At 45.5% G+C, this 23,656-nt stretch overlaps 6 protein-coding genes across 6 annotated transcripts; 4 read left to right on the top strand and 2 right to left on the bottom strand.

The window, feature by feature from the left end:
* Positions 1–49: 49 nt before the first annotated feature.
* On the top strand, positions 50–7,968 carry IL334_005273 (uncharacterized protein; the record flags this gene model as incomplete). Its single annotated transcript, XM_062936986.1, has 9 exons — positions 50–601; positions 649–1,543; positions 1,589–1,892; positions 1,939–2,568; positions 2,616–4,305; positions 4,395–6,418; positions 6,466–6,633; positions 6,679–7,690; positions 7,744–7,968. 9 exons carry the CDS (start codon positions 50–52, stop codon positions 7,966–7,968), a joined length of 7,500 nt encoding a protein of 2,499 aa, XP_062793037.1.
* A 330-nt stretch (positions 7,969–8,298) lies between these two features.
* Positions 8,299–9,775, top strand: IL334_005272 (uncharacterized protein; the record flags this gene model as incomplete). The annotated part of the gene is made up of 7 exons (XM_062936985.1): positions 8,299–8,464; positions 8,633–8,802; positions 8,880–8,944; positions 9,065–9,135; positions 9,206–9,436; positions 9,527–9,683; positions 9,739–9,775. The coding sequence occupies 7 exons, from the start codon at positions 8,299–8,301 to the stop codon at positions 9,773–9,775; spliced, it is 897 nt and encodes a 298-aa protein (XP_062793036.1).
* A 143-nt stretch (positions 9,776–9,918) lies between these two features.
* IL334_005271 (uncharacterized protein) lies at positions 9,919–11,354 on the bottom strand (the record flags this gene model as incomplete). Its single annotated transcript, XM_062936984.1, has 5 exons — positions 9,919–9,932; positions 9,989–10,310; positions 10,369–10,714; positions 10,788–11,136; positions 11,219–11,354. The coding sequence occupies 5 exons, from the start codon at positions 11,352–11,354 to the stop codon at positions 9,919–9,921; spliced, it is 1,167 nt and encodes a 388-aa protein (XP_062793035.1).
* Positions 11,355–11,649: 295 nt separating this feature from the next.
* IL334_005270 (uncharacterized protein) lies at positions 11,650–12,369 on the top strand (the record flags this gene model as incomplete). The annotated part of the gene is made up of 3 exons (XM_062936983.1): positions 11,650–12,118; positions 12,195–12,263; positions 12,329–12,369. The coding sequence occupies 3 exons, from the start codon at positions 11,650–11,652 to the stop codon at positions 12,367–12,369; spliced, it is 579 nt and encodes a 192-aa protein (XP_062793034.1).
* Positions 12,370–12,781: 412 nt separating this feature from the next.
* On the bottom strand, positions 12,782–15,020 carry IL334_005269 (uncharacterized protein; the record flags this gene model as incomplete). The annotated part of the gene is made up of 5 exons (XM_062936982.1): positions 12,782–13,208; positions 13,268–13,338; positions 13,389–14,136; positions 14,278–14,294; positions 14,355–15,020. The coding sequence occupies 5 exons, from the start codon at positions 15,018–15,020 to the stop codon at positions 12,782–12,784; spliced, it is 1,929 nt and encodes a 642-aa protein (XP_062793033.1).
* Positions 15,021–16,045: 1,025 nt separating this feature from the next.
* On the top strand, positions 16,046–22,148 carry IL334_005268 (uncharacterized protein; the record flags this gene model as incomplete). Its single annotated transcript, XM_062936981.1, has 9 exons — positions 16,046–17,389; positions 17,446–18,318; positions 18,375–18,473; positions 18,528–19,736; positions 19,802–20,486; positions 20,568–21,193; positions 21,261–21,557; positions 21,632–21,868; positions 21,930–22,148. The coding sequence occupies 9 exons, from the start codon at positions 16,046–16,048 to the stop codon at positions 22,146–22,148; spliced, it is 5,589 nt and encodes a 1,862-aa protein (XP_062793032.1).
* Between the last annotated feature and the right edge of the window lie 1,508 nt (positions 22,149–23,656).

Genomic DNA, 23,656 nt, shown 5'->3' with positions numbered 1-23,656 from the left:
TCCCCCCTGTAACACCACGAAAGAGTCTGAGCAGCTCCAACCGCCCAACATGGCGTCCCTCTTCAGCAGCTCTACTCCTGTCCGACCTCTTGTTCTACACTCATCTTCCACCCGCGTTTCAGTCCTCGTACCAGCTTCCCCTCTCTCAGCTTGGGTAACTTCCGAGGTTCTCGCTCAACAATTCCACGATTCAAGATCTGGTAAAGATGATGATCCCGCACCGGTGGTAGACGACGAGGAAGATACGCCTAAACAAGTCTCAGTAGAACCTCAAGTGAAACTCCTTGCTAGATTCCTCTCATTCGCTGCTGATAAAGTCAACGCGGACCAAGGTTCATCAGAACTCGCCCAAGTCCTTTCAGCAGCATACGATAGATTCAACGATCTCTTCTTACCATCAGTAAACGTACACTCCCTCGTCCAAACGTTCGAACCAGAATCTCGAGCAGAAGTGTTAAAAGCTTACTTCAAAGCGTTTTCAACAGCACGAGAAGCTCTTGGTGATAAAGTAAAGGTTGCCCACCCTTCTGCTCTATTCGAGGCAGCCAAGGACGGCTCCGCAGAGCTCTACGCTCTTTTCGGTGGTCAAGGTGTAAACGAGGTGAGCATATACTTCTTCCTTTTGCTCGTTATGCTGACGAGATGTAGCACTACTTTGGCGAGCTTCAATTGCTTTACGATACTTACACCCCCTTTGTCAAACCACTTTTAACCCAAATAACATCTCTTCTTCTTGACCTCGGTGAGAAAGCCGATGCCGATGGTTTCGCCTACTACTCTCACGGTTTAGACCTCGTATCATGGCTTGATGGATCATCACCTCGACCTACAGTAGAATACCTCGCTTCCATCCCCCTCTCTCTCCCCCTTATCGGTGTCGCACAACTCGCTCAATATGTCGTGTCGTGTCGGGTGGCCGATCTCACTCCAGGAGAATTGCGCAGCAAATTCAAGGGTGCTACTGGTCACTCTCAAGGTGTAATCTCAGCCGTCGCTATTGCGTCTTCCAGCTCATGGCAATCACTCAACGAGAACATTCTCAAAGCCATCAAACACCTCTTTTATATCGGTTTACGTGGTCAAGAAGCTTTCCCTTTGCTCTCTCTTGAACCTCAAATCGTCGCAGACTCAGTCGCCAACAATGAAGGTGTCCCTACTCCTATGCTTACCATTGGTGGATTATCCTTAAAACCTCTTGAAGGTCACATCAAAAAGGTCAATGCCCACCTTCCATCCAACTCACAAATCGGCATTTCCCTTTACAACGGTCCTACCTCTTTTGTCGCTACTGGCCCTGCCAAGGCTTTGTACGGTCTTGCCACTGCTTTACGAAAAGTCATGGCTCCGGCTGGTCTTGATCAAAGCAAAATCCCCTTTTCCAAACGGAAGGCGGTATTCACCACTCGATTCCTACCAGTCAACGTGCCATACCACAGCACATACCTTCAGGGTGCTACTGAGAAGCTCTCGCAGCAAGACCTGAGTGGAGAAGAATTTTGGAGTCCTGCGGATTTGGCTATTGCTGTCTATCATACGGAAGATGGTAGGTCATTTCTTTTAGCAATTCATCATCGCTGACATCTGACAGGTACTGATCTACGAAACCTCGAGACTTCCCTCACCGACTCGCTTTCTGACCAGATCTTCACCAAGCACATTCACTGGTCTAAAGCAATTAACTTCCCTTCCACTGCTACTCACGCTATAGACTTTGGACCTGGTGGAAACTCAGGTATTGGTCCTTTGACCGGTCGAGCTACTGAAGGTCGGGGTGTGAGAATTGTGGTAGTGGGAGAAAAAGGTCGAGCTGCTGCCGAGTTGTACGATGCAAACAACGTCAAGAGAGAGCCTATCTGGGCCAAAGAGTGGTCTCCAAAGCTCGTCAAGACTCTGTAAGTGCATTGAGTGACCCTTAAAGACCAGCTAACCCCTCTCCAGTGACGGCAAAATCCACATCGACACCCCATTCTCACAACTCCTAGGTAAACCCCCTATCATGGTCGCCGGTATGACACCATGTACTGTTGGAGCTTCCCTCGTTTCTGCCACTCTCAATGCTGGCTTCCACATCGAGCTTGCTGGTGGTGGACACTACAACCCTGCCGCTTTACGATCTAAAGTCGCGGAAATACAACGACAAACTCAGCCCGGTGTCGGTATCACCCTCAACGCGTTATATATCAACCAACGTCAATTCTCATTCCAATTCCCCCTGTGGCAAGAGATGCGACGAGAAGGTCTTCCTATTGAGGGCTTCTGTGTCGCGGCTGGTATTCCTTCTTCGGAGAAAGCTACCGAGATTATCACCGCTCTCAAATCCGCTGGTATCAAACACATCTCCTTCAAGCCTGGATCTGTTGAAGGTTTAAGACAAGTTGTCAATATCGCCGCGGCCAATCCTGACTACCCCATCATCTTGCAATGGACTGGTGGTCGAGCAGGGGGTCACCACTCTTGCGAGGATTTCCATCAACCCATCATCGCTACTTACGCGTCAATCAGACAAAACCCCAACATCTCTCTTATCGCTGGATCTGGTTTCGGTGGTGCAGATGACGTATGGCCTTAGTAAGTTATTACCATTTACTCTGTGAACCATGCTAACCCTTGTATAGCATCTCTGGTGAATGGTCCGTTAAAATGTTCAACCTCCAACCCATGCCTTTCGACGGTGTACTCTACGCATCTCGAGTCATGGTTGCGAAAGAAGCCGACACCAGTGCTTCTGTCAAGCAACTCATCGTTGACGCTCCTGGTGTGGACGATGCTCAATGGGAGGGTACATATGACAAACCAACCGGTGGTATCCTTACTGTCCGATCCGAGCTCGGTGAGCCCATCCACAAGATCGCCACTCGAGGTGTTAAACTTTGGAGAGAGTTCGACGACACCGTCTTCGCTCAACCCCGAGAGAAGCGTGCCGCTTGGCTTGATAACAAGAAAGATTATGTCATTGATCGACTCAACAAGGATTTCAACAAACCTTGGTTCGGTCAAAAAGCTGACGGTACCGTTGTCTCCGATCTTGGCAAGATGACCTACGAGGAGATCACCCAACGAATGATCCGACTCATGTACGTCTCCAAGCAAGATCGATGGATCGATGTCTCCCTTCGAAACTTGGTTGGTGACTGGCTTCGAAGAGTCGAAGAGCGATTTGCCGGTGTTGATGGTATCAGAACTAAAGAATCACTCGTTCAATCATTCACTTCCCTTGATAAGCCCAATGCTACCGTCGAGAGCTTCTTCAGATCCTACCCCCGAGCCAAAACCCAACTCGTCGCTGCCGAAGACAAGGCCTACTTCCTTGCAATTTGTCAACGACCTAGTCAGAAACCTGTACCATTCATCCCTATCCTTGATAACAGCTTTGAGGTCTGGTTCAAGAAGGACTCTCTTTGGGCTTCAGAAGATATCGACGCAGTATTCGATCAAGATCCTCAACGAGTCTGTATCCTTCAAGGTCCCATGGCGGTGAAACACTCTACCGTTGCCGATGAACCCATCAAGGATATTTTGGGTAACATTGAAGGTCTCCTCGCCAAGAAGATTCTCGAGCAATATTACGGTGGTGACGAGTCTAGAGTTCCCGAGATCGATTACATCGGTGCCAAAGCTGGTAAACCTAAATCTGGGCTTGTCGCTGAGTCTTCCTCTGAAGATGTCCGAACGCTTAAAGTTGGCAAATCCGTACCTTCCGTCGACGACTGGATTGAAGTTGTCGCTGGCTCTGAAGTATCGTGGCTTCGTGCTGCTTTGACTTCAGTCAATGTGGTCCAAGGCGCTGGTTACATCAGCAACCCCTTCCGACGAGTGTTCACCCCTCGCCCTAATCAAACCGTCGAAATCAAATCTTCCAACGGCAAGGTATCATCAGTCACACTATACGGGTCTGCTAGGTCTTTCGGTCCTCACCCTGCTGATTTCAAAGCTGTTGAATTATCTTTCAATTCCTCCACCAATGACATTACTCTTGTGTTGAACGAAGAACGACGAGGCGTCACTGTTCCTCTTCACTTTGCCTTCAAGTACAAGCCTGAGATGGGTTACGCCCCTATTCATGAAACTGTAGATGGCCGAAACAAGAAGATCAAGGACTTTTATTGGAAACTTTGGTTCGGTGATAACGAGACTCTCCCTCAGCTGGCTCTTGACACTACTTTCACCGGTGACGAAGTTGTCGTCGATGCCCAAGCTGTTCAACGATTCTGTGACGTTGTCGGCAACCAAAGCGAGGCTTTCAAATCCGCTCGAAACGACAAAATCTCCGCTCCTATGGACTTTGCTATTGTTCTCGGCTGGCAGGTGAGTTCATTACTGAGAAGAACATCGCTGACATCTAGTCTATCATGAAAGCAATCTTCCCCTCAGATATCGACGGAGACTTGCTCAAGCTCGTTCACCTGTCCAATGGCTTCCGAATGGTCGAAGGTGTCGCCCCTGTAAAAGCTGGTGATGCTTGTTCCGCTGAAGCCCGAGTTGTTTCCGTCTCCAATAGCGACAGTGGTAAGACTGTCAAAGTTAAAGGTTACGTCCTTCGACAAGGTGAACCAGTCATCGAAGTTACCTCTTCATTCCTCTATCGAGGTAAATTCACCGACTACCAAAACACCTTTGAGACCATCGACGAGTCTGATTATGTTGTCGAGTTGACCAAGCCCACTTCCGTGGGTATTCTCCAAGCCAAACCTTGGTTTGAATGGGACGACGATTCAGTCTCCCTTGAAGTCGGTACGACGCTCACCTTCAAAACCAGATCTGAGCTCCGATACAGAGACAAAACGTCCTTTTCCGCCGTTAAGATTTCAGGTGCCGCATTTATCCGAAGCAGCACCAAAGCTCTTGTTCAAGTGGCCACCATTGATTATGAAGCCCACAACCTCCACGGTAACCCAGTCGTCGAATATCTCAAACGACACGGTCAAGCTGTTGGCCTGCCCACTCCTCTCGAGAATGGCTACTCTCTCATCGAAGATCCCGAATCTGCCATCTTCACCACTCCCGCAACGAACGAGCCTTACTCGAAGATCTCCGGTGACTTCAACCCCATCCATGTCAACCCCTACTTCTCCGACCTTGCTTCTCTCCCCGGTACCATCACACATGGTATGTGGTCAAGTGCTGCTGCTCGAAAATACCTCGAGTCCGTTGTCGCGGATAACCATCCTGAGCGAGTCGTCTCATATGAAGTTGGATTCGTTGGTATGGTCCTCCCTGGTGATCAAATCCAAGTCAAACTCACTCATGTCGCTATGCGAGATGGTAAAAAAGTGGTCAAAGTGGAAGCATTCAATCAACGAGGTGAAAAGGTTATTGACGGTACATCCGAAGTTCTTCAACCACCCACCGCCTACGTCTTCACTGGTCAAGGTTCTCAAGAAGTCGGTATGGGCATGGAATTATACAACAACTCTCCTGTCGCTCGAGCTGTTTGGGATGCCGCCGATGCTCATTTAGGATCAACATATGGATTCTCCATCGTCGACATTGTTAAAAACAACCCTAAAGAGCTCACTATCCACTTTGGTGGTATCAAGGGTCAAGCTATCCGACAACGATACATGGATCTAACCTACGACACTATCGATGACAATGGTCAGGTCAAGACGCGTCCTCTGTTTGGTGATATCGATCTCTACACCACCAGCTACACCTTCTCCCACCCTCAAGGTTTGCTCTTTGCCACTCAATATACTCAAATCGCCTTGGTTGTTACTGAGAAAGCCGCTTTCGACGACATGAAAGCTCATGGACTTATCGACACCAACGCCGCCTTTGCTGGTCACTCTTTAGGTGAATACTCTGCTCTTGCTGCAATCGCCGACGTCCTTCCTATCTCGGCCCTCGCCGATGTCGTCTTCTTCCGAGGTATCACTATGCAAAGAGCCGTTCAACGTGACGCCGAAGGTAAATCGCAATACGCCATGATGGCTGCCAACCCTTCAAGAGTTGGAAAGACATTCAACGAAATGGCTCTGAGAGAGATTGTCGATACTATCAGCAAGCAAAAGGATATCTTGCTTCAAATAGTCAACTTGAACGTTGCCAACCAGCAATACGTATGTGCAGGTGAACTTAAAGCTTTGGCTACTTTGACCAATGTCCTCAACATGCTCAAGGTACAAAAGCTTGATCTCGAGAAGTTGTCCACTATGATTTCCGAAGAAGAACTCAGAGAGAAACTCGCCGAGATCATTGAAGGATGTTGGGATATGATGATCGAGAAGGAGAAGAAGGACGGTCAAGTGATCCTTGACAGGGGTTTCGCTACCATCCCCTTACCCGGTATCGATGTACCTTTCCACTCTCGATACCTCTGGCCAGGAGTTTTATCCTTCCGAAACTACTTGGTGAAGAAGATTGATCCTTCCCAACTCAACCCTGATAAGTTGGTCGGCAAGTATATTCCTAACTTAATGTGAGTATCTCTGTCGTTGGCACGTGCTTGCGCTGACTTTGATACAGCGCCGAGACGTTCGAGGTCACCAAGAGTTACGTGCAGAAGATCTTTGATCAAACTGCTTCCCCTCGGATGGAAGCTATCCTCAAGAACTGGGAGAAGGAGTCTTGGGATTCCGCTGCGCAAAGGCAGAAACTCGCTTACAACATTTTGACCGAGTGTCTTGCTTACCAGTGAGTTCATCCATATTTGCCAAGCCTCGCGCTAACCTCTTTTAGATTCGCATCTCCTGTACGATGGATCGAAACACAGGATATCCTCTTCACCGTTGCCAAATTCGAACGATTCATCGAAGTTGGGCCTAGTCCCGTACTTTCCGGAATGGCCAGTCGAACACTCAAGGCTAAATACGAAGCTCAAGACGGTGCGATCTCACTTCAACGACAAATCTTGTGTCACGCCAAGAACCAAAAGGAGGTATATTACGCTTTCGAAGACGAGGCCGCTGAAGAAGCTCCGGCTGCTGCTTCCACTTCTGCTCCGGCTGCTCCTGCCGCCGCCGCCGCCGCCCCCGTTGCCGTTGCCGCTCCTGTCGCTGCTGCTGGTCCCGCTGCTGCCGCTGTCGACGATGTCCCCCCCAAAGCCGTTGACACCGTTCGAGTCATCGTTGCACAAAAACTCAAGAAGCAAGCCTCTGAAGTTCCTCTTAGCAAGTCACTTAAAGAACTTTCCGGTGGTAAATCAACTCTTCAAAACGAAATTCTCGGTGACTTGCAAGTTGAATTCGCCTCTGCCCCTGAGAAGGGTGAAGATCTACCTTTGGATGAGCTTGGTGCTGCCTTGAGCGTTGGCTACTCTGCTTTAGGTAAACATGCCATGGCATTGACGAACCGAATGGTAGCTGCTAAATTCCCTGGTGGTTTCAATATCTCTGCTGCTCGAGGACACTTGAATAAACAATGGGGTTTGGGTCCCTTAAGAACTGACTCGGCATTATTCTTCGGTATCCTCAACGAACCTGCAAAACGATTAGGGTCTGAAGGTGAAGCCAAACAATTCCTCGACACCCTCGCTCAAAGTTACGCTTCATACAGTGGTATTTCACTGTCATCCGGAGCCGCTGCTGGTGGCGGTGGCGGTGGCGCTGGTGGTGGAGCAGTGATGAACTCCGAAGAATTCGATGCATTCGTTCTTAAACAAGAGGAACATGCTCAAAGGGAGATGGAGTTGTTATCGAGATATTTGGGTAAAGATCAACGTGCAGGTGAAAAGAAGGCGGACGAAGCAAAGGTGAGTAAACTTTTCGACCCGACTCTAAGAAATATCGCTGATGTTTTAAATAGGCCTCTATTGAAGAGCTCCAAGCTAAACTCGACGCCATCAAACTTGAACATGGAGATGCTTATCTTGATGGTATCTCACCTGTTTTCTCAGCACTTAAAGCCAGAACATTTGATTCATCGTGGAATTGGGTCAGACAATCTTCAATACAATTGTTCTATGATATCATTCACGGTGAATTAGATCCTTCAACTGTGTTCCAGGATGGATATCGACCTTCTTCGTAGGATTTTTATATAGATTTATTTGGTTTATTCTCGTTTAACATTTTCCTTCATTTTTGTCGCATAGATTTCTTTCTCTCGTATATCACTCTGTAAATAAAATAAATAATCTCATGCCAAGCTGGATAAAACATGCATCTGTTACGATACAATTGAGGCAGATCACAGCAAAGTCACACATTGAGAGGTTGTCGCTATCCCATGCACCCTCCACCTCGACCGCCACGCGTCGGTTCAGTCTTCGAGTACGTCACAGCTTAGATGTTCAAGTCGACATTTCAATCATCGTCCTCATTCTTCTTGCATTACCAATATAACCTCAATACCGATAACATGAGTACACCGATAATAACAGACCTAAACAAAGAGGCTGGCATCTCTCAAGAGCCTACCAACTTGGATTCCGGATCGAGTCTGATTCCCGTTGAAGCATGCTCAGCTCAACAAGAGGGGAATATCAAAGTATTCAACCCGATATCAGAGTCATCAACGCCTAAGAGTGAGTACATCTGATCGCATTCAGAAATCCTTTGTAATATCACATGCTTTCGGGAGAGGTAAGACCGAAGAAGATGGGGAGAAGGGAAAGCAGCGAAGTGTTTTGGAGGCGAGGGTTCGGGGAAAGAAGCCATAATCTCAGCTGAACTAATCATTGTCTTGTGAATAGCCGAATTTGACGAATCCTTCTTCGAACCCACTTTGACAGATGTTCAATCACATCAAACATCCATAACAAATCGTAATAAGAAGTTGAATGAAGCTCCTTTATTAACTTCAAAGTTTAGAGATATCGAGAAGAGCGAGAAAGAACGTTTGAAAAAGGATAAATGGCCTAATGTGAGTTCACCTTTCTTTGCCATTTGCGATTAGCTTGAGGATATCATTGAGAGCTGATATGTTATTTGGGGTCTTAGACTACGATAAGAATCAAATTCTCAGACGGTACTATCGTACAAAATATCTTCCCTAGTTCGTCTCCGTAAGTGACATATCTCATCTCAACTCGGATATGACTTGTCCTGTCCTGTAATTCAATGTATCACATCCCCAGTGTATGTATGCATGAGCTGATGAGTCTCTTGGAAAATTACAAAAATAGAATACAGCCAGTATATGATTTTGTCAGGACGACACTGAGTGAAGATGTAATAAACAAACCATTTGTCCTGTGTAAGTTCATATACGATACATCTGAATACAGATCAGAATGATCTAAACTTCCCGCTGACTTGATAATCAGACCAACCTCCAAAAACCAAATACCCCGAACATCCCATACCATCCATCTCAACATCGAAGAAATCTAATCTTGGTAAAAACCCTATTATACCTCCAGCAAATTATGGATTTGTGAGGGGATCAACCTTGCAAGGATTGCAGGGTGGTACAGGGAACAAAGAAACGTTGAATGAGTTAGGGCTGGTGCCTCAGAGCGTCTTACTGATCAAATGGGATGATGAGGATATGAATGGTAAGTAGATTTTCTTTCAAATTTCCTTATTCGACCTGGTTTGTCATCGGGAAAAGATCAAGTACACTGACAGGCTGCTCACATCCATAGCAAGTACACATTCCGCACCTATAAAAGACCACTTAAAAGCTCAGTCACAACCTCTTCCTCCATCCATGCCAAAAGAGTCTCAAGCTTCAACACCACAAGCTTCAGAATCGAAACCGGGTAGTGCACCGATATCAACAGGGGAGAAGAAAATACCAAAGTGAGTTTAGCCATCCTCAAGGACTGTGATGAAAAAAGCTGATAACCATACTTAGGTGGTTACAGAAGGGTCTAATGAAGAAGAAGCACTGATGTATCGACGAGTATCTCACTGTCATGCACAGGTCCATGGAGGTAGACGATTACAGAACGAACCTTGTATTATTATCATGCATATACATTAACGACATACAACAAAACATGCTTTTTGATTATCCCCATTGATTCCAAGGTAATTAGGAAGAAGTATCTATCATATTGTATCAGCACTCATATAAGATTGAGAACGCCAGCTGAATGACTTACAATAGAAATAATCATCTACCAATGGTAAGTAGCCTTCGACGAGTTCTCCTACTAGACCGAGAATAGGAACTCGTTCTAACCCCTTGGCTAAACCCAACACTTTAGGTCTGGTGAAGCCTAACCACATTGGACCGGTCAAGAATGCTCTAGCTAGCAATCTACGGTCTTGAGCTGCATTATGGGCGATCACCAATGGTGAAGAAGATTTCGGACGAAGGTATCGCGCGAGGAAGAGAAGTCTTATAGCTGAAATGTATGGGACATATGATCGGGACAGAGTGGGTAACGAAAGCGGTTTGTAAGATGATGCGTTGGTTGATCGCTTCATTACTCGACGTCAGTCTTTCTGTGATCTCAAGTCGTATCAGAGCGAAACTCACTGAACTTCTCATCAGTAAGAGGACATTCAAAAGGCCAATTGCGCTCCATATAACCTCGGATATATATTCTTTCCCTCTGAGTTCCGGTACCAGACTCAACGGGTGAGATAGATGAGAATCGGGCAGATGTTCTATCATGGGATATAGATGATCTCTCAATGGTGCATTGGGGGTTATACTGGGCGTTAAAGGTGATGGCTTGACTGGACCGATAGATGATGTTGTCGTCGTTGAGGATGAAAGTAGTTCGGATGGTAAAGAAGATGGATCAACTTCTCGTTGAGGTGTTGAAGGTGACAGAACTTGTCTCTTAGTTATTCGCAGTATGACAAGTCTCAAAAAAGTCCTTTGTACAAGCGGAGAGTCAGCTTGATGACTTGGATCTTCAAAAGACATACTCGTTCAGAGAGATAACTCACTTAATGATTTCGATGAATAAAACAACTCTCCATCTGATCCTATCTCCGCCTTTCCTCTTCGCAATCATCTCAATGACTAATTCCAGATATCCTATAGTACTTAAAGCTTTACTTGCTCTCTTATATGCCAGTGATTTGTTACTCCAACATCTGGTATAACGGGTGTGATCAGATTGAGGAGGTAGTAAAGGTAATATCCTTTGACGATTTTCACTGTCCAGTCGATTTGAAGTCGTGACCGCAGTGCTGGGAGAGATGAAGGGATGCGGTGGTAACGCAAGATGTTTTGGTATATGTGCATGTAACACCTCATCATGATAACCAGATATCAACCCTAACAAGGCGTATACTGTGCCAGCGCAATAAAATATTCAGCTTAAAGTACCTTGCTTGGTCACAAGAGATGGTATTCAGGACGATAATCAACTCACGACCCTCTGAAGCCAATTCGGCGTCTTCGAATCTCCCAGGTAGTAACCATGTTATATTGCTTAAACCAGATTCGATCGTTTGAACAGTCGACAGGTTTGATAGGAGCAACGAATGATATGCTGTGATGGGGGACATTGTGAATACGATCCACTGTGAAGTAGGTTAATCGGGGCTTTCTCCTTCGCTTGTCAAATCAAGAACAACTGAAGTGTTGACAGTGGAAGAATTCAGTGAACTAAGACTTGTCACGAAAGATAGATGAGATAGTAAAAGCAAGATTGAGATGTACGAGTATTCTGCGGTCGGTGATTGTATATACCCGGTCAATTCTACTCCACCGTACAACATGTAAAACTTTGAAATTTTGCTTTTGATGCTCTGCACCTGCTCATCTAAACATATTTCATGGATACAGCGTACATACATAAGAATGGTCAAGAAACCAGCCACGAATCTCGCCACATCTTCCAAGGGTAAAGGAGGGCCCTCAAACACGAAGGAGATTGTTTCGATAGACGATATCTTCGCTGCTCCTATACCAAAAAAGCGTAAAGCGGATGTTGTTGAAGGGGAAATAAGTAAGAACGACAAGAGTAAAACCAAGATCAAGAATTACGATGCACCTCAAGCTTCAACGTCAAGCTTAAATCCCACTGAGGGCGAAAATAAGAAGAAGAAGAAGAAACGTCCTCAAACGGAGAATGTCGATACTCAACCTGACAAACCAGAGAGAGTGGTGGAAGAAGTTGTGGATCCATCTTCTTTGATTGAGATACGGAAAAAAGTGGAAGCTGAAAAAGCAAAAATGGTTAAAAGCGTTAAAGTGAAAAGTGGGAAAAGGGACGATAAAGATGTTGAAGATGATGAGTTATTCGCTGATTCGAGAGGTGAAGGTCCAAGTGAGTTTACCTTTTCAGTGGACCAAATATACTTTGCGATGTCTCGACATTGCTGACGCACTTCATGGCACTCAAGGACGAAAGACAGAAGAAGGTTTTTTGATTTACAAGGAAGCAGAATTGCAGATAGATCCGACTGCAGGTGGTGAGCGGTCTTGTCCTTTCGAACGTATTGAACTTCGCAACCCGGAACTGATCGTGTTGTCTTAGGTACTCCACTATGCCCATTCGATTGCGAATGTTGCTTCTAACAACCTAATCACTCATTCCTGTTTCCCTCTCCGCCCCTTCCGTTCCCCCCTGACTTACATCTCCCTCCTCTGTGTCTCTTTGATTTTCTCTCGGCTCCCGTCGATACAATTCCCTTCAGAATTTCCGCAAACCAATGTGCGGCCTCTGACACTGGAATAGGCCGCCACACCGTGAAAGGCATAGTTAACATATTCATAAAATGTCATCAAAAAGTAAAACCAAGGAAATATCGTGTATATACCAAGCTACAATATTATATACCCTAGAGATGAAAATCCGTGTATAAGTCATTATAGAGATGTTCGTCAACTGTATCTCGTGTATCCAGGCAGTTCGTAAAAGGAAGACAATGTAAAACTCCCTCTGAAAATGACAAAATTCGTTAAAAACGTATAGTTCCCCTCCTGAAACCTACATCCTCCACCACCTCCTTTTCTTCCCTTCACCACCTTTGACCCCGACTCTCAATCCCATTCCTTCTACATCCCTCTCATCTTTGCTCTCCCTTACGCCAAGCACAACTCTGCCCTTATCACTCTTAATGGACATCTTGCTGTGTTCACCTCTAACATGACTGGCAAAGCCGCCGTAAACCTGGTCCCACAAATCGCTTTGTTCTCTGAAACTTGCAGGGACATATCTCTCAACCTTCTTAGACGCAGTATACTCTGATGGATTTGAATGTTTGGGATCTCTGGCAAGTAGTAGGGGTATCATGAAGGTGGTGTAGAATGATGAGTATGGGTTTGCCACTGGTTTAAGTAATGGCTCGATGATGGACAGGAATTCGGGCGGTCTAGAAGATGTGATGTGTACTGGACCGTGAAATGTATCCGGGCTGAAGCCAAGAACAGTTTCAGCTGACAACTGTCGAGCATTTGGGATCATGCAACTCACAGTAAAACCAAAACGTCGCCTGATTTAGTTTCGATTCGCAAATCGATTTGTCTATCTTTGTCCAACTCCACCTATGAGAAACTGTCAGAATTGTGTATCATGTCAAAAAGCCGTGACTCACAATATCAACCTTCACTCCACCAGTTTTGCTAAACACTTCCACTCTAGCTTTTCTTCTTCCTTTATCTGAACCCCAACCATCACCTTGAGAATTGATGATACCCAAACCCAATTCAATACCACCATGTTCACTGATGAACCTTCCATCTGGAGAAACAACCCATTCTTTCGCCATCTTAGCTACGCCATCAATAGGCGCTCCTATGGTTGAATCGTACCTCGTCTTTGGCCCACTGGATAATCCACTCAAAGCTATATTAGCTGCATTGGTAACTTGGTGTGGAAGCTGAACTAGCGATTGTTTCAAAGCTGGATCAATATAATGAGTTGACCAAATTAACATCCTGTCTTGTGCACGTAACAATACTTCCTTCTCTGCATCTCGGCGAGGTCGAGGTGTCTGTGCGTTTTGCGTAGGCTCCTCAGCGATAGGTGGGAAATCAGGTGCTCCGAGAGGTGGTGAAGTCATGGGAAATCCAGAAGAACTATTCTCAGATGAAAAGATGGTTCCTACACTTGGCTGAGAGGGTATGGTAGGTCTTGAGCTACTTGGTCCCGCGCTTGAAGAGGGGCCGGCACTCTTAGCGTACGAACTTGTTCCCGTCCCCATTGTAGGTCTATCCGAAACTTGAAAGGTCCTTTGATTCTTTCTGGGCGGTAGATTTGGAGGAGGTGCACTTAAGCTAGCGTAGGCGTAGGAAGCTGAAGAAGCAGTAAGCTCGGCTGGGATTTGAGGTTTGTAGTCTGGTCTATATGAGTAACGTGAAAAAGTCAGCTTCGTATATTGAGAACATTGAGAGGTGACGTTGTCTTCCGCTAGTCTCGGATGATATCGTTTCGAGGCAACGGATGTCCCCGATAGAGACGCTGAAGAGAACAAGAAGACTCACTCCCATTGAGGTGGTTGCTATCGAGCGTGCTAATGATTAGCTGATGAATCAATACTAAGAAGTAGGGAACAGCTTACAGGAGCAGGAACATTTGTGGGAACGGCAGGTAAAGCTCTCCTTTTTCCTCTACCACGACCATCACCTTCTATCCACTCGTATGCTCCATCCCACTGTTGATGACCTGCTATATCCACATCCGACTGGCTTCTTCTCATGGGCAGAGCTGGCGGAGATGGTCTTTGTTGCACGTTTCTCGGGGGAAGAGGAGGTCCAGGAAAGGTGGTATCAGGTACATCTGTAGGTCTTGGTGGAGGAGTTGGTGGACGTGGTGAACCTGGTACGGGGGATAGTAGTGAAGCTTGATTAAGTTTTGTCGTAGCGATATGTAAAGGTGATTGAGGTGGTGTCAACGTATGTCCTGCACCTACACCTGCGAAAGCGCCTGTGGGATGTGTCAAAACACTATCATTCGATTTAGGTGTTATGTTACCGGTACCATTAGCCATTCCTGATATACTAGTATCGACAGTCTCGGTACTGGCACCTCGGAAACTGCTTGAATGGCCGGTGATGGAGCTCGCATGACTCGAAGGTAAGTTTAGCGAAGCTTGATAAGCTGATTCCAAGGCATCGCGATCAAAGTTCAATGGTTGATATTCAGATAAGGAAAGTGATCGAGGTCGTTGACTTGGGGACCGATTCGGAAGGGAGTGTTTCAGCTGGTACGTGGATGGTAATGCCATTATCGCTCTTGATACATACGTGCAAGACCGGTACTCCGAGTGTGAGATGTAAGAGGTGGTGTGAAGAAGACCTTCTCAGAGGTGTTATAGAAATCTTCAGTCAATACTTTTAATGAAGATTTTCCGACGTCATCAAACCCATAAAACTGGATCTAAATGATTACGGAATGTCACCAAAGGAGAAGGGATTGAATGCGGGGCACCATGCTAACAAAGCATTAAGCATGACGCGCTTCTGGCTTCATTCCGGGAATATAGGAGATGAGATAGGTCTGTGCGCCGAGGGGTGGTTCGGCCTTGGTGATGTGTTGCTGCTCACCTCAATAGCATTGCTATATTGCCACATAATGATGGTGATGGGAGAATGAAACGACATGGACAAAGTGAATGGATTGCTCGGAGGACCACAGTTGTCGGTTACAATTTCATGACCGTAAGCAGAGTAGGGCAATGTGTTGATGGGATGGATGAGTTAACCGATTGTCGCACGACACGGGGGAAAGAGAATCTTGTGTAAGTGATATGTCTTTCATATAGCTTCGTTAAGTGCGAGTTAGTACGAGAGCTGAATCTTTGATCAATGATAAGAGTAGAAAACAAGTTCGAAGCTAGGATGGTAAATGTGACAGTATCACCCAATCAATGCTGTACCTATTCCGAGTGTGCGATCAATGCGTTCCCACTGACCCTCTTAATCAAAAGGTACATGTATACTTGTACTTGCACACGCATACAGTGTGAACCAGAATCATCGACTTCTCCTTCTTTCACTTTTACTCTATTGATCATCAAGTCAATCCAGTGTCAGTACAACTGACCGTATCATCTGATCTGGCTTTCAACTCAAGACAAAATCGTAAATAGATACTATCTTGTTTCTTGTCAACGACCTCTAATGACTTATAGATGACCAAGACTTGAGGAGAAAGAAGGAGTTTCGTCCACGAAGGTAAATACCTGAATCTGCTCATACAAGCATAACCCACAATACGTTCCGGGGCTGATGTCTCTTTTTGAAGCAGAATATGTACTCCTACAATACTTCCCCGAATCCAAACCAGCCACCTCATGTCCTACCATACAATGCATACCCTCAAAATAGACAACCACATCCTCTCAATCAGAGCTTTCGTTTTCCTCCTTCCGCCATCGCACCCGAACGATCTAGCTCACACTCCCAAAGCTATAGAGAAGATCCAGGTCACTCTGAAAGACCTATGCAGCTCAACCCTCCATCGTCAAGTTTCGCTTTTCGCCCAATGGAAACCACTTCTCCCGCCAATGATGGTATGAAAAGACTTAGGGGATATTATGATGATCCGTCTGCTCAAGGAGTAGATTACAGAGTGGATGAGAACATATATGAGAGAAGAATCTCACCGAGCAAAAAAGCTTTAGCTAGAACATTTGAGTATCAATTCTATTCTGATTACGATCAACAAGCACAAAAAAAGATGCCAGGACATTATTCAATACAATCAATGAGTCATGACTCCATTCAGCAGATGATACCACTTCACCCTACATCGTTACACATTCACCATCATAGTCAACACCATCAGTCTGATCGAGCAATGTTAGGAATGTCAAGATCAGGCACTCTTTCACCTCACTTCGAAACGGAACAGGACCACCCTTATACCTATACTCCACCTCCTTTCAATAAAGCGTGGAATAACGATCAATCTCCTCCAGCTTCCTTATCGCCTCTAAACTATCCCCATCAAGGTATAATCTCGCCGACTTTATCGGTCCTCTCAGCTCCTTACAATACCTGTTCTCCTGTCGAGCAACGAAGAGTGGTTTCCCTCTCACCACATCATGGGAGTGGGGAGTTGAGTCCTTTCTCGGAAAAAAGATATAGAGGAATTAGAGCAAGAGAAGGTGGACCTCCAAAAGCCGTATTAGGTGGTCCAGGGGGTAAGACATTTGATGAGATGTTATCTGAGAGACCTCAATCTTCGCCTTCTAGGAACGAATATAAGGCGCAGGGAGGGGAAATTTTGATACCATCCAGAAAGACAAGTGGAATCAGTCAAACTTCAGAACCAAGATGGAAAGGGAATCAAGCAAGATTCAAGCCACCACCTACAAGCTATTCGCCACCTGATTCGCCACCATCATCCTCTTTGATAGAACCCTCGGAGGGCGAACAGTCTGCTGAAGATAGGAGACCTAGGAAAGAAGCTTTCCCTTGGCCTGAACGCGAGATCCTTACGTCGCCTTCCGGGGTTCCGCTACCTCTCTCGCCGAACGACGTAGGATGTGCGCCTGTACGAGAGCCTAGTACGATTCTCATTAGAGGAAGCGGAGAAGCTACTCAAGGAGTGTGGAGAGGAAAAGAAGTTTTGGTCTCAATACCTGATCAGGTAAGTCAGCTACATACAGTTGATCGCCCTGTACAGCAGCTGACAATGTTACTCAGGACTGCTGGAAAAGGATCCGCCCTCCAACACCGTGCGATCAAGGCGTGGCTGATACAGAAGATGAGATCTCGGCTCTTCTACAACCTACTTCACCTGTTTCGAATGCACCTGATGGACCTGAAGAAGAAGGCGACGGATCAATCAATGTAATCGAAGATTCAACTCAACTCATCAACAACGAAGATAAGTCTCAGGAGAAGGAGGAAGATATACCATGGGATGAACTCCCAGTCTCTCCCATCAATAAGGATTTGAAGAATCGTGACACTGAAGAGTCACCAAAATCCTTACCTGTACGCATTGAATCCAAGATGAGAGCCTGGAGCGACAATATAGCCAGCTGGGAAGATGAAAGAGAGTCGACTTCTAGTCCTGCTCGCTTACAGACTCAAGTTGAAACGGATCTCGACTTGTCTGTAACGTGTTTCGAGGATACTGTTGTAGAGGACGGACACAACACGGTGCAAGATGGCTCTCAAAATTCAACTGTGCCATCATTCTCACTCGAGACTCGATCAAGATCGAAATCCAAGATGAGAGGATGGGGTGATGACGATGAAGATGAAGCAAGTAGGTCAGAAGATGAAGAAGCTGTTTCAAGTCCGGCGAGATTGGAATGTGCATCAAACGATAATTCCTTCAAAGTTGCTCATGAAGTCCATGATGATACTTGTTCTAAGAGTCGATCCGCCCCTTCTCGACTGGTACCACTTCACATGGATCCAAGCGCTCAGAGCTTGATTTCATCTCCCGGACCATCCAAGCTGCATGCTTGGGCTGAAGAGGTTCCTGTCGAATCACAGACCTCGGAACAAAAGGACGGAAACAATAATGTATGGAAGTCAGATGAGTTTCGGGACGACATGAACAAGGTGAGCTGAATACCACCTGGAGCCCACCGCTCGGAATCAGCTAACAAAGTTGATAGAGGCCTGCTGAGCTTCAAGAGGTTGGAGAAAGGCTTGTTAGATCGATAAAAGCTAGACGACCTGCTCACGACGATGTGTCAGATCGCGCTCAAACAGCGGTAAGTGATGGATGTACAATTGGGTCGTGAAAGCTAATCTAGGATTCATCGCAGACCATTCACTCACAGGCTGATAAGAAGACGGGCTTAAGCAGCAATTTGCTCAACTCGAGACAATGGGCTATCAAGCAAATAGGCAAGGTATTGGCGGAAGCATCGACGGATCAACACGACGAGACCCAGGAGGACTTGATGGGTGATTACTTACCTCTTCCAACAATAGTAAAGAAACCTCGACTAGATGTAGAGCAGATTCATCCCACAACGGAACCTTTCGATAAAAGACAGGGACTAGAAGGTTATATTGCTTACATGACGAAACTTGTTCCTGAACCTGCAATACGATATCGAAAGGGAAAGGGACCTTCCGATCTTCAAAAGCCTTTATTGGGGTTCAAAGTACCAGAGATTAACCCAACTGCGGAACCCTTCGTTCCGAAATCGATTTTGATTCAACCTGCTGCAGCTTCTCAACAGTCATTGTATCCGGATGCCGCGCCATTCTTTCCATCATCTGCAAGTTCCAACTTCTTCAACAGTGAATTCCTTACTTCGGCAATTGCACACGGACCCAGTGATCTGCCACACAGTCTTCCCCCAGTGACTGAACCGGATGCTTCACATCATGAGCAAATATCATCCAGCGAAATAGCTAAGAAACTCCGTCCGACAGCTTCCGCTTTCGTTCCGCCTCAATCCTTCGCTGCGAGTTCAGGTGCCTTTACCTTTGACTTCCCTGCTCGCAACAATTCGAACCATGAAGCGGCATCTATCACATCAAGGAATAATGAAGCTACACCTCGACTCACAGAAAACGCTTTAGTCTTCTCTCAAAACTCTGTTACAGCACCTACCAGCACACTTTTCAAACCTACAGCTCCTCTTTTGGTTCCGATCACTAACAGTATCTCCTCTACTACGTCGCATTCTGAGGCACCGATCACTACAAGTCGGCGGTTTGGTACAACCGGTCCCTCAAACTCAAATGAGCCCATCCTTCCCTCTCCTTTTAGGCTTGACGACTTTGGACGAGCTCCTGCGGCACTAGCCCCGACAGTATCATCGCCAGAAAGAGGAAGAGCTGATATCGTTGCTTTTGAACCATCGACGCCGATTGGTGTACAGAGCGATCGTTCGCACCATGATGAAGACCTCAGTGATGTCCTCCGCGGTGCAGAAGTCGTGCCTCACGAGGTCTCGGGCGTAAGGGAAGCTTCTCCTCGACCCAACGAAGGATCGATACTTTCGGGGTCGTTCGACGAAGTAAGTGGATGGTCAGCTATTGTTTGATTGTTCAATCTGTCATTGAGCTGATGAACCTATGCCAGAGTACAGATCCTTCCAGATCATCGTTTTCCAGAAGACCTTCTCGAGAGATTCGTCTTTCCTCAAATCATAGCGAAGAGAACTCGTACCATCCATTGGATACTCCATCTGTTGATGATGTCGAATCTGTTATCCCTCTAGAACAGCTCATAATTAACTCTTCCCTTCCTGTTCAGCCACCACTCCATTCCCAGTCAGAAGTCAATGCGGCACCTGATGCCCCTGCTTCGACAAGGATACATGGTCCACCAAACGTGGGAAACTCTGGACTAGATCCCCTTTCACCGAAAGTCAAGCACAATGCGCAAGCAGCACAAGGGTCTACCAAGTCTTTTCCACTGATCCCACTACAGACACCTCCGACTTCTGCAACGTTCAGCTCTCATTCCAGATTGGATGATGCGCAAGCCCCGGAAGGAACAATTACTACAGGGGCATATATGACGGCTGAGGGGTCGCCTGTGATCCCAACTTCCCGAGACATCATTCGAATGGATGAACATGTTGAAACTATGAAGGTGATGGAAGGCTTTGTAGATTGCCAAGATGAGGTGGGCTACAGGAGAGAAGATCACAGAACAGGTAGATCTACTGCACCTAGTCCAGAATTACCTTCTCCTACATCATGCGAAGCTACATCAATGCAGAATGTGAAAACTGCGGGAGTCATCGTCGATGCTATTCAAGGTAAGTGTCGTCTTGGCGACTCGGGCCGTACGGAGATGACACTAATGATACCAAAAGACACTAACCACGAGTCAACTGTAGCTTCAATCAGATCAGATGATATCGAACAAATAACATCGACACTGGAGGAGCAGTCGAACATCCTCCATACATTACACAAACACAAAACATCGCCCCTTACACGTACAGAATTCCCTGAACTACTGGAGGTCCTGACTCAATACAAAGATCTTTTCACAGCTATAATTACAGGGCAACATACGATCATGGGCAAATTCGATGAAGTCGCATCTACACAGGTGTCAGAAACCACCATCATTTCACAAGCTATAGAGTCTCTTCGGTCTGCAACTGAGCGTTACTCAACATATCAAGATGAACAGAACAGTCAAATAGCACCGTTGCGAAAAGAAATCGACGATTACAAAAGTAGATTATCGGAATCTCGAACTGGAAATGACTTACTAAAACGTAGACTTGAAGATGGAAAAAGAGAAATCGAAGAATTAAAAGATCAATTGAAATCAACAATAACTCGCATGGAGGAAATGACATTATCACAACAGAATGAGAAAGAAGGTCAAGTGAATCAGATAGCTAGAACTATAGCTGCCGAGTCAGAAAGAGATCATTTGGCTAAAACATTGAACGAGAAAGGTGGCATAGAACAGGACCTGAGAGCTGAGCTGAGGGAATATCAAGAACAAGTAAGCGGAATCACAATTCATTATCAAATGCCTCGAAATAGATGTTAGCTGACATGAGATGGCATAGCTGGAGAAAGAACGATTGGAAAGTCGAGTCAAATTATCCGAAAAAGAATCACAGATAACAGTCTTGAAATCTCAATTACAAGCAAATGACTTGATATCACAATTAGTTTCAACATCGGCATCAGCATTAGATGAAATGAGTCAAGATACAATGACGTTCCAAGATGAAATGATGAACAGAATATCCAAGTTGGACGAAAATGTGCACGAGTCTATGGGAAATAGAGACAAAGAGTACGAAATTGTGTTAGATAGGAATAGGTTTCTTCAAGGTGAAGTTGATACTTTACATCAACGGGTGAGTTTGTCTGGACCTGGTCGGGGCGTCTTGCGAGCTGTTGAAGGATAGCTGAAACATACTTCATGACACAGCTCGAAGGTTCAGCAGATCGATTTGCCAAACTTCAATCATCGATCTCTGATACTCTTTCATCTAATGCATCCGCGCAGAAATCTTTGACCGATCAGCTCGCGCTTGAAGCCCAGAGACGAGAAGATACCGAGATGATATTAGAGAATATAAAGAAAAATTTGGAAAAGGCTAAAGAAGAGACATTGAATTGGAACATAATCGCTGCTGAGCGTCAGGCCATGGCAAAGATGCAAGAGGTGAGCTAAGAGCTTGTCGTCGTGATGAATATGCGAAGTTTAGCTAACACGTTGTATCTAGGTGCGACTACAAGCAATAAGTCAAGAAAATGTATACTGGCGTCAGTTCGCTTTGGAGCATGATAGGAGAAGATTTCAGAGCTTCATGTCTACCAACCCATTCAAAAGCGGCGAAGAATCCGTTCAAGACTGTATGAGTGTGAATCAAGACAAGATAGGGATAGCTGAACATATGAGAAGGGCAGATGATCATGGGACATGGTATGACGAGAAAAAGTAGTGTTTATTATGTCGACGGATTTGTTTGGGATACCTCTCAATCATAACTTACTAGCTCGTCGGTGTTTTACAAATGTCACGAATTTGCCTTGATGTCTTGACCAACGTGGTCAGCATAGCACAGAATAGAAAAGAAGGTATCAAAGCCGATGATCGAGTGAGCTTTCATTGACTAAATTCAACCAGGCCGTATGATCGACGTTTGAGCTTTTTGGTAGCAAGGGGTGTTATACTAGTGTTATACTAGTGTGGTTCCTGAATTCAATGCGATGGACTAGCTTTAATTAACGGTAGGATGAAACTCAACTACGGTACCATGGACACTTGGATGGACCGGGTTTTGCAATGTCTTTAGCGCTATGTATCTCGTTTCTGGTGTTACTGCTCGAATGGACTGCCACCCTAGGAATCGAATGACAGTCTGCGATGGTCAATGCATTTCACCTTCCTCCTTTCGTTTGAGCTCAAGAGGTGTGATTATGTAGTCAGTATAATCAATTATCTCGTTACTTTCGTAACGTGCATTCACCTTGAATTGTTGACCGGATGGGACGGAGATAGGAAGGGGAGTGAGGCACCTGTCCCATGTATGATTGTTTTTGGTAAAGTTCAATGGTATAATACTGTACACATGTACAGATATAGTCCCTCTTCATTTCCCGATATATGCGGTGAACCAACTCATCAATGATCTCTCGCAAGTCGATCGATTCAAGGAATTACCTCGTCAAGTAAATATTCTAGAAACAATAATGAAAATAACATAAAAAAATACCTCTGTTAAATCTTAAATACTAATTCCCTGATTTCCCTATTTTTGCCAACTTGCTGTAGCTAGTATTTTATTTTTGTTATTGTTCTTTATTTGCATGAGGACTCCGTTCAGTACCAGTACGATGGGGAAAGAGGTGGCTACACCATAACATAAAGACGGACATTGATTCCTCCAAGCTCGAATTGGCAGTACATCCTGACAATCGTCTCGCTGAGATACATATATCCTCTGGCTGTCAGATATCAGTCAAAACTGAAATCAAATCCACAAGATCAATTCCAAAGTAAAGGCAAAGGCAAAGGCAAAGGAACAAAGTCAGTGTCTTAGTTTCCGACTCTTCCACTCGATCATCAATTCAAACAAACGAATCGTCTACTACTTCTTCGTCGTTTTCAAACACATATCCATCTTCCATCACACCTCACACCTCAATCATCTGAAAGATTGGTATCCTGTCCGACACAGACGTCATCTGGACCAGTAATTCCTTCGGATCTGATTATATATGTAAGTCAATAGGTCTCATTCCGCTCTGATCTTCTTCGGCGTGTTCATATATGTATATGTATTATAATTGCTTAATTGTCTTTCACATTGCATTCTCGTAGCCACACAGAAAACGAACTCTCAACCGCTCTGATCTTCTATCAAAGGAATCATCATCCGTTCTAGGCCGTTACATAAAACAAAGTGGCCATAGCTTACTTATCCTTAGATCTCAAACATCGACTGGC

The sequence above is a fragment of the Kwoniella shivajii genome, chromosome 7, assembly GCF_035658355.1.
Source record: "Kwoniella shivajii chromosome 7, complete sequence".
NCBI lineage: Eukaryota > Fungi > Basidiomycota > Tremellomycetes > Tremellales > Cryptococcaceae > Kwoniella > Kwoniella shivajii.
Note: the sequence above shows the minus strand (reverse complement) of the source record. Positions and strands in the feature narration are given on the sequence as shown.